Source organism: Echinops telfairi, unplaced genomic scaffold, assembly GCF_000313985.2.
Source record: "Echinops telfairi isolate 266 unplaced genomic scaffold, ASM31398v2 ScPeMD7_2573;HRSCAF=3158, whole genome shotgun sequence".
Taxonomy (NCBI): domain Eukaryota; kingdom Metazoa; phylum Chordata; class Mammalia; order Afrosoricida; family Tenrecidae; genus Echinops; species Echinops telfairi.
The window spans coordinates 725,127-737,507 of record NW_022106471.1 but is presented as its reverse complement, the minus strand read 5'-3'; the positions used below and the strand labels follow the sequence as shown (position 1 = coordinate 737,507).

Genomic DNA, 12,381 nt, shown 5'->3' with positions numbered 1-12,381 from the left:
CAAGACGAGAGCCCGCCTGGTCACCTGTGGTGACTTGTTCTCCAGGCCGCCCAGGTGGGACCCCGGGGAAGGTGGCCCAACTGCGGATGCACAGGAATGACTGTCCCGCGTCTCTCCTCTTGTGCTCCTGGGGCAGGCCTGTGCGGCCTGGGGTCTGCCTCACCTCCCACGACCTACCTACTTCCTTTCTACCTTCTGGCCCAGCCAGCCCTGGCCTCCCCTCCAGACACACCTGGGGACACAAGGTACCAACCTGGCCTCTTGCTCCTTCTTTGCTAGCCTCCTGCCCAGTGCCCCCTCTAGCCATGCCGAAGAGCTGGATCACAAGGCGTTGGGGAGCTACGAGTTGTTCGCTGCATCGGTGGGCCACGCAGACTGGTTGCGGCTCTGCCTCAATCAGAACACTGGGGAAACCCCCACCGACAGCAAGGTAGGGACCAAGCACCCCTGCCCAGGGCCACTTTGGGATGAGCTGATACACATACACGGGGAGGGGGGGCGGGAATGAAGTGAGCGATTCCCAAAGCCCCTAGACTTTATGGGCTCTGCGATGCCAATTCCTGCTCAGCCACGCCCTGCCCTGCTCTGGCCTCCACAGGGCTTCTCGGCCATCCACTGTGCAGCCCAGCAGTGCAAGCTCCAGTGCCTGCAGGTCTTGCTGGAGGAGTACAACTTCCCTGTGAATCAACGCACCCACCTCGGCCAGACGCCCCTGCACCTGCTGATCCGCAGGGACAACGAGACCGTGGTCCTCCCTTGCGTTCAGTATTTGCTCTTGAAAGACGCAGACATCAACGCGTGAGTACAGCCAGACGGGGCAGGTAGGCAGGGACCTCTCTTCGAGGCAGGCAGGACAGGAAGAAGGGCAGGTGGGAGTGACCAGGATTGGGTCCCACAGGGGCCATGTGTCAGGAAGGAGAGGGGCAAGGCCAGGGGACGGCATGGAGGAAGATGCAGAGCCCAGTGAGCAAGGACCAGGCAGTGGTTGGTTTGCAAGTGGCGCAGTATTGGCCTCTCCGAGACGTGCACCGTTCATTTAGTCCGATCCCTCCCCAAGGTGGAGGTGAAGAAATGGAGACACGGAGGAGATGGACTGGGCTCAGAGTCACCCAGGGGGCTGGCTGGAGGTAGAGCACGGCCTGCAAGTGGGTGGCCCACCTATCTGATGCCTTCGGTCTTTTCTTACCGCATGCTAGTCAAACAAAAAGCGGCTGCACCCCGCTGCACCTGGCAGCCCGAGAGGGCCTGCTGGGCTGTGTGAAGGTCCTGGTTGCTCACGGTGCTGACGTCCACGCCCAAGATGTCACCGGCTGCAAACCCATTGACTTGTGCAAAATCTGGAACCACCGCAGCTGTGGCCGGTGAGCTTGTGAGCACCCCCCACGGGCCCCCATCGCTCTCCGCAGCCCGGCCCTCCCGCCAAGATGCTTGCCCTAGGCTAAGCGGTTCAGAGTCTGCGAAGCCAGATGGTCTGTCTTCTTCTATGGGCTGGGGAATAAGTCGGCTAAAGAGGCCCCTGCCCAGGGTGTTAGTCCCAGTGTTTTCCATTAAGGCCTCACCCTTTTGGGCTTAGCATTCACTGCCCTGGGCCCTTGGCTCCTCAGCCGCAGGAAGGGTGGTGATGTGGTCATCTGACACTTTCGCCTCTCACCGAGCCTCAGAGGAACTGCAGTGAGCAGGGGGGTCTGGGCAGTGGGGTGGTCCTCTCGGTCATCCCTCTGACAACCCCCTCCTGCACTCCCCCCCGCTCCCCCAGCCACTCAGCAGCAGGCCCACCGTGAGACTCTGTCACAGTGGGGGTGACACATTCCCCCTGGGCAGCAGGTTCTTGAAGGATGCCATGTGGAAACGGGACAAGAACGACTTGAACCGTGAGATGGGGGTTCTGAAGAGGCTCAAGGGAAGGCTGGCTTGCATGGAGCAGTGGTATCTAACCAAGTACCAAGTAAGGGCTAGGCTGGGCAGGGGGGCTAGGCCGGGCAGAGGGGCTAGGCTGGGCAGGGGGGTCAGGCCTCAGCTGCTACCCAGGCCTGTAAGCAGAGGCGGCAGTGGCCTGCAAAGGGTGGTTCGAAGGACTCTCACCCAGGTGGAGTTTTCCTGCTCTACCTTATTCTCCGGCTCAAGTGCCACCACTCGGCCCAAAATCTTGTCGTGTCTCAGGGAGCAAACTGTATTAGCTTGACCAGGACCGGTTGCAGATGAGATTCTGGCTCCTGGCTACCTCCTAGTGCTGGATGAGGAGAGCCCTGCCTTTACTGGGACAGATATTCTGGTTACAGATCTGAGCTTCCTTCCAACAGACAGTGGGCGCTCACACCTCAACTCCGGGGCTGGGAAGACAAACAGGATGTGGATCCCACACGCAAGGAGCTTGGCATCTAGTAGGGAAGGCAGTGGTCTGACAGGGTGTCCTGGAGGGGTGATGCTTGAGAGGAGTCTTTAAAGATGGATGGCAGTCAGCCTGCCGGGCCAAGCAGCAAGGGAGGGCTGAGCCACAGGGAGGCATCAGGGCACATGGGATCAGCCTGCATGCCAAGAAGCACCAGTCTAGTAGAGCTGGGGGTGTCAGGTGTCCATCGGAGGATGACCAGCTAGAGGTTTGGCAGGGGCTCAGATCAGGCAGGCCCTTGGGGAGTGACTAAAGGATTTTCCAAGCCCAAACCAAACTCACCACCATCCATGCCGACTCATAAGGACTCCCTGTGGGTTTCCGAGATTGGAACTTTTGACGGGAGTAGAAAGCCCCACCAGTCTCCAGAAGAGCTGCTCGGGGTTTTGAACTGCCAACCATGCAGATTGCAGCCCAATGCATTACCACGACACCGTGCTTCTTCTTTTAAGCAGATGTGGTTATATAGGATGCAAGAAATAGAACACCCAGCAAGGTTTTGGGGGAACATAGGCAGAGTCCAGAGGGAGGAGCTCAGGGTGAGTGACATCCAGCACCCCAGCCCTCTTCCAGCTCCATGGCTCGTGTTCCGCCAGCGTCACCTACTCTGCTGTTGCACATTGGTCCTGGGGCACGAAACTCTCCCGGAAGCCCCTTGCAGTCTTATCCATGTGTCTCAGCCCTCGGGCACTTAGAGCGAGCGCTCTGCTGAGAGACTTAGGTCTGAGGCCAGGCTGGATGGGCGATGAGTGGCTTTCACCTGCTTGTTACCTACCCCTGGAGCTGGCCAATCTCCACACTTTAGCCACACAGGCCGGAGAGGGTACAAACACAACAGGTCAGAGACCGCAGACTGGAGGTTCATCTGCAGCGATGGCAAGGCCGGAGTCCTGGCAGCCCAGTCTCCTCTCCGGGACCTCTCAGGAAGGCTCAACCACATCCAAGAAATTGGAACCGATGAACTCCATCAGTTCCCAGTATCCCAAGCCTTTCGGCCTTCCTCCGGGGTCTGGGAAGCACTCTTCTGTGCTTTTCCCGCTCGGACCAAAGACTCTCTTAGGGCAGGACGTGCTCCACCATGCGTGAGGTTCACTGTGGGAGGAATGTGGGGTGCTGGAGGGGTCATCTCACCTAGAGTGGCGGGTGTCTCACCGCTCTCAGAATAAGGAAGTGCTCCCATAGGCAAGTATTTCTCTCTTGGGAGTCCCCTGGCGCATGAACTGTATCTCATCCAACAGACTATAGAGAATTTGGGGAGTAAGGGATAGGGGTGGGGTGGGGGGATAGCCCTCCCCCACTGCCTCGTGCCCCCACCCCATTGTTGCAGAACAAGTGTCAAGTCTTGAATGACGCTGACTTCAAGAACTGGCTCCAACGTAAGATGCTGCCAGCCCAAGAGGCCACGCAGGAGCCTGGTACCTCGGCTCCGTCCACTGCCCTCTTAAAGCTACCCAGGTGTCCTGGGGTGAAGCCGGCCAAGATATATCACCCTTTCCTGGAGTCGCGCCTCAAGCAATCCTCCCTGGTGGGATCAATGTCCGTGCTGTACAGGCCGCCAGTGGCCAGGCAGCCCCGGCCTCGGGTCTGTGTCCCTGCCACCCAGCAGGGCCTGGGAGTACAGCCAGTCCCCACCCGGGAGCATGACTTTTGCAATTTCGTGAGGGTGTGCCGTGATGGGCGCGGAGGGTCGCTGCTGTACACCCTCACCGGCCGCCTGGTGACGGCCCTACCCCAGCTACCTTTCGAAATGGCCGTCCAGGAGCTGCACCCCTCACTGAAACCACACAGGCTCAAGGGGCCCGGGGGCTTCCACCCGCTCACCATGAAGGATGTGCCCCAGAAGCGGCGGCTGGGCACCTTCTGGACAGACACGCTGGCCATGAACCTGCAGGAGACATTTGACGAGACCTTCCTGTCAGCCTTGCGTGCCCACCACGGGCTGCCCATCCTGCCTGCCCCCAAAGCGACCCCATAAAGTTATGCCGGTGGCCTCATGCTCTGAGGCAGCAGTTGCAAGGAGGCTGGGTGTGCTAATTCCCTGCTGAGGATGGGGAAGCAGGGAGAGGGGCCACCTCACTCCCAAAGTCAAGGACAGGAGCCCCACTGCCGACAGGTTATGTCCTAGGCTTGCCTTCTTGCTACCAAGATGCCTCATGGGCCCCCAGCAGCCTGGCTTCGGAAAGGGCCCTAGGGCTGCGAGTGGAGACTGTCACCTTCCAGGGCCCTTGCATCGTGACACCGTCATCCCCACTGTCCCCCTCCTACCCCTGCCCCCCACCTCCCAGGGATCAGCTTCCAGGACAGAGGGACTGCTGGGAAAGTCTGCCCCTTGGCCAGACTAAGCCGTCCCTGCTGCAGGCTCTGAGGCTCGCTCTTCGCCTCTAGGACTGGAATGTGAGGGGGGGAATGGGGCATGGAGGTGTCTGGGGGGGGCTGTGGGAGATACAGCACACCTGGGGGCGGGGAGGGTCTGGGGCTGCCGTTTGAGACTGGAAGCATTAGAGCTCCCGCCAGGACGTGGTCGTGCGTCCCTTATTGTCCCCTGTAGGCATCACTACAACTCAGTCATTTGACAAACATTTATTGAGTGCTTTTCTGTGTGCCAGGCAGCACGCCCGGCACTGTTCATACAAAAACTGATGGACAGCTCTGCCCTCAATGAGCTTACAGTCTAGTGGGAGGCAGACCGGTAAGCAGGCAAGTAAGCCGAGTGACGGGGTGTGGATGGGACGAGGAAGACTCCAAGCTGTTCCCAGGAAGTGAAATCCAAGCTAACTGAGGTACGTGGGGGGAGGGGGAGGTGTTAAAGTGGAGAGGGGTGGGGTGCAGGGGGAGAGAAAGGGGTGCTGGATTCAGGAGGCTGGTGCCCAGAGTGCAACAAGGCGGCGACGAGGCCAGAGAGACCGCAGGGACCCGGACACGGGAGGCTGGCAAACCATGCGAGGGGGTCTGGACTGCATCCCGAGGGCCACCGGGAGCCAGGGAAGCAAGGATGTGACTTTATCACCTGTGTTCTCAAAAGGACTCTGGCTCTGGAGGCTGCCACAATAAACCCGGGTGACAGCTGGTGGCAGGGAGGGCGGCCGGAACCAGAAGTCAGGAAGGTAGGCTTCAGTTTCTAGAAAGTGATGCGAGGCAGAGAGGAAGCCAGGGCGGAAAACTGGTTTCTGGTCTGGCTCCTGAGTGGTCTTCGGATCAGGACGGGGACTCAGAGGGAACGGGTTTTGAGAGAACATCTGGGCCATGAACCTCAGACTGGGCACACACCTCACTCCCACCCCACCCCCGAGGTTCAGACGACTGGGGCTGGAGGCCCACACCCGCTTCCTCGGCAGTCCTGGCCGCCATCAGCGTGGTTGGGCTCCCTGTCTCAAGACAGAACCCTGAGAAGCCCCCTAAGCCTGGGGCCAGTGGAACCGCGGCACAGGTGCAGGGAAGCGGCCAGAGAGGTAGGAGGACAAGAGCCAGCCGAGGGCTGTGCCCCAGAGGCCAGGGCAGTGTGGTCCAAGAAGCAGGGGCGCTCAGACATGTTGTCAGAGAAAACACGGAGGTGGCGCTGACTGTAGTCAGTGGGCCAGAGTGGGCAGAGGGGAGCACAGAGCTGGCCACCGGCTTGCTGGCGAGGATGCACGTGTGAAGGGAAGGCTGGTGTTTTTCAGAGAAGGGGAAATGCAAGTGGCAAGGAACTGAGGGGCTACGGCGGGCCCCGGGGCATGATGCCGAGGAAAGACTTCTAAGCTCACCAGTCTCCCGAGTGGTGGAAAGGTTTCCACGCCTGCCGGCCCGGCTTTGAGGTATGGGCCAAGGCCAGTACAGCTTGCATGGGGCCCTCATTACAGCTTGCATGGGGCCCTCATTCCAGTATGTACGAGGAGTATTTGCAAGGCACTGTAGTTGGAGTGCAAGGTCAACCAATGCTGGTCTGCGCCTGGGGCCTGGCCCACCTTAGGGAGCTGCGGTCACCAGCCTGGAAGCCCAGAGCAAAGAGAGGGCCTGCCCTCGTGTGCTCTCGGTGACAGCGCTGCTCTGCCACCAGCCACACTGCTTCTAAATCGGGCAGTGGCCCAGGCTGCCTGGACCCCACTTGTTAATTTTCAGTTTCTCCTTGAGCCTGAGAGAGAATTCGGCCAGAATCCACTCCTTCTCCCCAGGGAAAACAACTCAGGAGACGGCAGCTGTTCTGAAAATCTAAACCAGGCTTACACTGTCCCCACTCCAACCTCAGGCATAGTGGCCATGGGACCCTGGAGAAAGAAGTGGGGGAAGCGAAGGGAGGGCCACAGAAGAGCTGCCGCCACCCCCCACCCCACCCCTGCCCAGGCGCCGCTCCTCATTCCTGGCCCCTGCCCACCAAGGGCTGTAAGCACAGTCCCTTCGGAAAGGCAAGACGCGCAGACCAAAGAAGTCCCGGGAGCAGCACAGCCTGGCCAGCCTAGGGCAGGCGGTCAGCAGGGAGAAAAGTAGGTGACCTTCTCGATATTAAGGCAAACAGTGCCACCCAGAATCTTTATTCAAAGGGGCGCAGCACTCGCGACAGAAGTCACAGTTCACAGACCAAAGTCTTCCTCTTGGAAGTGCCGCGTGGCGCCGTGGCCCCTCGCGCGGCCATCCACCCAGAGGGCTGGCCACTGTTTGCGCTACGACTTCTCGAACCTGCCTGCTGGTCCCGGCAGAGCCACAACCCTCCGGATGGGGGGGCAGGTCATGGGGCGTTCCGTGCCCACAGAGCCAGGGGGACCTCCGGCGGCCTCCCTGTGCCCTCTGAGGTTACAGCTGCCAGAGCTGAAGTCCTCGGGGGTGGGGTTGGGACGGGGGCTGCAGGGGGAGTCAAGGGGAGGAGGGCCAGGGCTGGGGGGCCGTGTCTTCCAGGCTCATGACCTCAGCCGAGTGCAGAGGCCCAGGAGCCCGACTGGCCCTGATCCCGCCCCCACAGCCCTCCCCACAGGGGTCAGTACATCTTCTGTCGGCTGGGTAGAATGGCCTCTCTGATAAAGGAGAAGATGACCAGAATGCCTAAGCGCTTGCCCCGCTTGCCTTTGGTGAAGTAATTGGAGACCACGTCATCTGCGGAGACACAGGCAGCCAGGTGAGTGGGAACCACAGCCCCGGCCCCTTGGGAGCCCAGGAGCCCCCACCACAGCGCTGGGCTCTGGTCCCTCGGCCAAGCTTGGCACCTGCCCTGCAGCCGCCCACTGCTCACCTCCGGGCTGCATGGTGGAGGGCAGGATGTTCTCCCCGGCCGACAGTGACACAAAGAACGCGAAGGGGATTATCCACAGGCAGAAGGTGAAATAGGCCAGGACCTGCCGCGAGAGGGACTGAGGAGAGAGCGTCCTGGATGGGCCCAGGGGGCCTGGTCAGTGCCACGCCTCAGAGAGGTGGTCAAGGGAGCATGCACTCCCCCACCTCTGACCTGGTCTGTAATAGGGACCAGGGCCCGGCAGGCAGGGGCAGGACACCCTCAGACACGGAGAGAAAATTGGGGGGAGGCGGGGAGGTGGACGCTGAAGATGACCGAGTCCAGTGGCCTGACCGCCAGCCTCGGATCTAGGTCAGGAGCACAAGCAGCGCCTCTGGCCTGGAGGGGGAAGCCCTGCCTGCACCACACCCCCCCAGGCAGGGACCTAGCTTCAAACGGGCGCAGGCGGGTGTGGAGACATCCTGAGAGGACCGGACCCTGGCAGGTCACTGGCAGGGGCTCGGGCTCAGGGCTGCAGGCCACTCCCAGCCTGTGAGGCCACCCAACGCCCCTTCCTGACCTCAGGATGAAAGGCTGAACTCCAGGCAGGCGGGCCCAAAGGACTCCCTGGAGGGGTGGCCCTCGGCCCATGCCTCCTCCACACTTCGTCTTACCTCTGAGAAGGGATAATATTCCTCCGCGAAAAACTGAAATGCGAGGTAATGGTTCACCACCACCAACCCTGTGGAGGGAATGCAGAGTGGGTCCGGCTGGGGCTGGCAGGGCTCAACAGCCAACCTTCCAAAGGCCCCTGCGAAGGAGGTGCCCTAACGCGGTCCAGACTTTATCCCCAACTCTGAGAACTTCCTAGAACCCAGTTTCCCATCTGTCCGGCCTGGCCCTGCAGAGGGCACTGCAGAGTCAACGACAAGGAGGATGGAACGCTCTGGTTGTGAGCAGGAGGATCTGCGGTCCCGAGCACTCAAAGCGCTGCAGGATGGGCCTGGTTTCAGGGGCGCCTCCTGGAGGGAGAACCTGGGCGGAGGTGCAAGGAAGGGGGCGTGCAGGTTCGATGTCCCCAGGAGATCCCCATGCAGAGTGGCCAGCAGGGGAGGGCCTCCGAGGATCGCGCGACCCTCGCTGCTCAGCAATAAACAGGCAGTGTGCTGGCTGCTGTGGCACAGTCTGGGGTTCCTCAACACTGAGGCGGTGTCCCTCCCCACCCTGGGCCGATTTGAACTGGTCTGTCTGGACCCCCGCTGCTGGTTCGAGAGCAGCAGGATCCAAGAGGCAGGCTGTGGGACAAACTGGTCAGAGGTGGCCTGTCCCCATGCGGGACCCCAAAACCTCTCACACCCCTCTAGGGACCACCACGTTTCCTTCTCCCTGTTAGGGGAAAACCACACCTCTGACATGCCACTAGAAGAGAGGAGGGTGCCGGGTGCCCACAACGCCTTGTAGGGAAACTCTCTAAGCTCTCTGAAGGAGGGCAGACAAGGGGTCACAAAAGCCAAGGGAGCTTGCTGGGGGGCAGGTGGTAAAGGGCTCACCCCACAAACCCCCCATGGAACAAATCCTGGGGTGAATGTAGGGCCAGGGCGTTTGGAGAGGACACCACCCTCCGGTCAGTGAGGTTTCCTTTCCAGGCTCTCACAGGAGCCAAGCAGCTCTAACAAAACCCCACGTCCATCTGACACCCTGACCAATGGGGAAGGAGCGGCGATCCTCCAGAGGGAGAGAAGTGACTCCCCAGGCTCAGAAGTGGCAGTGAGGAGGCAAGAGAGCCAGGTGGTCATCCCCAGGCAGCTGCAGCCACAGAGCATAAGCATAAAAGGGGGTCACCACGAACACCCACCCCAGGTTGACCGGCAGCTAGAAAGCAAAGCTGTCCCAGACCCATGCCTGAAGGTGGCTCACAGCCTCCCCGGGGCTCCAGCACTGGATCAGGTGGCTGGATAGGCAGTACCCGCCGGCCAGGGAAGGGCTAGCAGCAGCCTGAGGACTTGCCTCAGCCAATCCACGATCTCTTCTCCATTCCCCAAAGACTCTTCAAGCTCATGTCCTGGGAAAGCTCCCCCTGCCCGTGGCTCAGCACGAACCCACAAAAGCTCATCGCTAGGGCCATGAAGACCCCATCTTCCCAGTTGGCCTGGCCTCCTGGAGGTCTTCGGTGGGTTACCTCCTTTCTCTGTATCCACCTCAGTGCCCATGAGGGGGCGGGGGTGGCGAACATCCCAGCCCCTTACCACCACCACCCCTGCCCCCCCCAGTGCCCTCACCACAGGACAAGATGAAGTTAGGCGAGGTCAGCATGATGAAGGGGAAGGTCTGGAGGAGGCCGAAGTAGACCAGGTTGGTGAAGAGGCCCACGCCGATCATGTAGGTAGGGAAGTGCTCAAAGACGTACAGGCCAATCAGCACCGCGGTGGAGAACTGAAACAACCAGAGGGGCACAGCTCAGGGGTCCCCTTCCAGGCAGCCTTCCTGGACTCACCAAGGCCCTGGCTCACCCTGGGCAGCACTAGTTTGTCTTGCTTTGCAGTCACCAGTCTGGCTGCCCCAACTAGGTTCGTAGCGCTCTATGGGCAACATCGTTTAATTCCAACTCTCAAAGCTTATTTCAAAGCAAGCCACAAGAAGCAAAACATTTTATTTACACTGTGATCTCAACACACACACACACACACACACACACACACACACACACACAGAGCTCAAATGTCAATTCTCGTCTTTTCTATTCTGTTTTAAAAACCGTGTTGATCGTGACTTTTGAAGTGATTATACAAATCAATTAGGCATTCCTGTAGTCTGAAAAGGTTGTTTCAAAGGATGTACAGTTGCCAGGGATAAAGAATGTGCCAGTTGGTGAATGAAGTTCTAGCTCCTGTACCCACACCAGCCAGCCAGGCTTCTGAACCCACAGGTGAGTGCTGCGGTCTTGCCTCCACCACTAGCTCCCAACCCCTCGCATGTCCAGAGTGTCAGCGTGAGGGGCCGTGGTTCCCCCCTACCCCAGCCCTCTCCTCCCACCCCTCCCCAAGCTTTGCCTCCCGGCTGATGGGCATCTGCCCACCAGCCCCGACTCGTGTGGCTTTCAGAGCAATGGCAATGACTGTGTCTTCAGCAAGAGCAGCCTCCCAAGAGACCCGTGGAGGGCAGGCCCAGGCTTCGGAAGATGCTTTCCCCTAAAAAGAGGGCAAATGGGTTGGGCTCCAAACTGCTTTTAAGGTTCTTCTCAGTTGTCAATGCTGCGAGCAAAGCCAGGGGCTATAGACAGCGAAAGCCAGCCCCACAAGACAGATCCACAGTCCTGTCCACAGAGAATGTACGCCTAGCAGCGACCTTAACAAGGCCTGCGGTCAGGCAGTGCCCCTTGGGAAAGGAGCCAGGGAAGATCTGGTCACCAGGGCAGATGGAGCCACAAGATAAGGCACTAGCCCAGCGGTTCTCAACCTTCCTCATGCCACGACCCTCGAATACAGCTCCTCATGTTGTGGTGACCCCCCCGCCCCAACCATAAAATTATTTTTGTTGCGACTTCATAACTGTCATTTTGTTACCCCCAAAGGGGTCGCGACCCACAGATTGAGAACCACTGCTCTAGCCAGAGGGAGAGGTGGTAGGAACCCTTAGGAAACAGCAGGGGCAGAGGAGCGCACATCCTTGTCAAACTTTCCCTACTGCCTTCCCTCCACCCCCCACCCCGCAGGGCAGAAAAGGGGGGGGTGGTGCTGTCACTTACCCAGATCATGTATTTTATGATCCTGCTGGTGGCCACTGTGTATTCTTCAATCAGTTCTGCCAGGTAGTAGAGTCCAGCGGCTGGGAGAAGGGGCAAGTGGGAGATTAGCCAGCAGCATCCACACCCAACCACCCCCCAATTCCGGCTCATCCTCCGCTAGGTCTGCCAGTCCATCAGGGGCTGGAGAGGAGAAGGAATGGACCAGGCGTTGCTTTTCCAAGTGTGGAGAAATCAAACTTTTCATCCAGGCAGCTAAGGAGAGCTTCCACCAAAGTGGATGAGAGAAGCCTGCCTTTGATGCCCCAACGCACCGCTAACCTCTGGCCCAGAGAGCAGAGTTTCATTCACTCCATAATTATCTGTTGGGCGTTTACTATGGGCCAAGCCTCAGGCGGAATAGTGGATTAGGCCGAATGGGTCAACAGAGGTCTCCTCCGGTCCTCTAACTGGGGTCGGGGCTGGAGAGGGAAGCAGTGTGCAGGATGGGGGAAGTCAAACGATGCCAATGTGAGACCCTACTAGTTTAGGAGAAGTATAGGGCACTTCTGGAATATAGCAAACTGCCTAAAGAGAGCTTCCAGGAGGAGGTGAGATTTCGGTTGAGATCCGGAGTTAGGGAATTTGCAGGAGGTTAGCGTGTCAGAGGCAACGAGTCCAAGCAGAAAGCGCTGGAGGCTAAGGGGCTCGGGAGGGGAAGTTGGGCGCGGAGGTCGCAGGGTGGGACCAGCGACTGGCGGCGCTGGAGTCCGGCCTCTCTCGGGCACTACGCCTGGAAGGATAGGCCGTGCTGCTGGGGGCCGAAAAAAAGCAGGACCAGGCGGGACAGGCGGGGGGCCGACCACGGCCGGAGCTCAATGCAGGGGTCGCCCTGGCAACATCGCCAAGCGACCCCTGGGCAAGCCCAGGAGCCCGCCCGGGCCGGGGTCGCGCACGCTCACCGACGGCCAGCGTGATGAAGGCCACCTGGATGAAGAGCGACAGCCAGCTCAGCACGTACATGAACCACATGGCGCCTCCGCCCCCCAGCGCCCGGGCCGCCCGGACGGGCCTGCGCGCTCCGGCTCCGGC

General features: G+C 59.9%; 2 protein-coding genes and 1 long non-coding RNA gene across 3 annotated transcripts in view; 2 read left to right on the top strand and 1 right to left on the bottom strand.

The window, feature by feature from the left end:
- Window positions 1-4,749, top strand: part of ANKRD53 (ankyrin repeat domain 53) — a 5,671-nt gene extending 922 nt beyond the window's left edge. The window contains exons 2-7 of the mRNA XM_045294082.1: window positions 137-430; window positions 599-798; window positions 1,197-1,361; window positions 1,662-1,671; window positions 1,757-1,945; window positions 3,717-4,749. Coding sequence (XP_045150017.1) covers window positions 137-430; window positions 599-798; window positions 1,197-1,361; window positions 1,662-1,671; window positions 1,757-1,945; window positions 3,717-4,364 — 1,506 coding nt within the window. The 3' untranslated portion in view covers window positions 4,365-4,749. The remainder of the gene's footprint in view (window positions 1-136; window positions 431-598; window positions 799-1,196; window positions 1,362-1,661; window positions 1,672-1,756; window positions 1,946-3,716) is intronic.
- A 205-nt stretch (window positions 4,750-4,954) lies between these two features.
- TEX261 (testis expressed 261) lies at window positions 4,955-12,353 on the bottom strand. The gene is made up of 6 exons (XM_004710144.2): window positions 12,252-12,353; window positions 11,314-11,393; window positions 9,848-10,001; window positions 8,243-8,310; window positions 7,590-7,692; window positions 4,955-7,453 (listed from the first exon to the last, which is right to left on the bottom strand). Exons 1-6 carry the CDS (start codon window positions 12,319-12,321, stop codon window positions 7,338-7,340), a joined length of 591 nt encoding a protein of 196 aa, XP_004710201.1. The 5' UTR covers window positions 12,322-12,353; the 3' UTR covers window positions 4,955-7,337.
- Window positions 7,244-11,072, top strand: LOC123522154. Its single transcript, XR_006680444.1, has 3 exons — window positions 7,244-7,475; window positions 9,613-9,738; window positions 9,839-11,072. It is a non-coding gene; the product is annotated as an uncharacterized LOC123522154 (long non-coding RNA).
- Window positions 12,354-12,381: the final 28 nt, after the last annotated feature.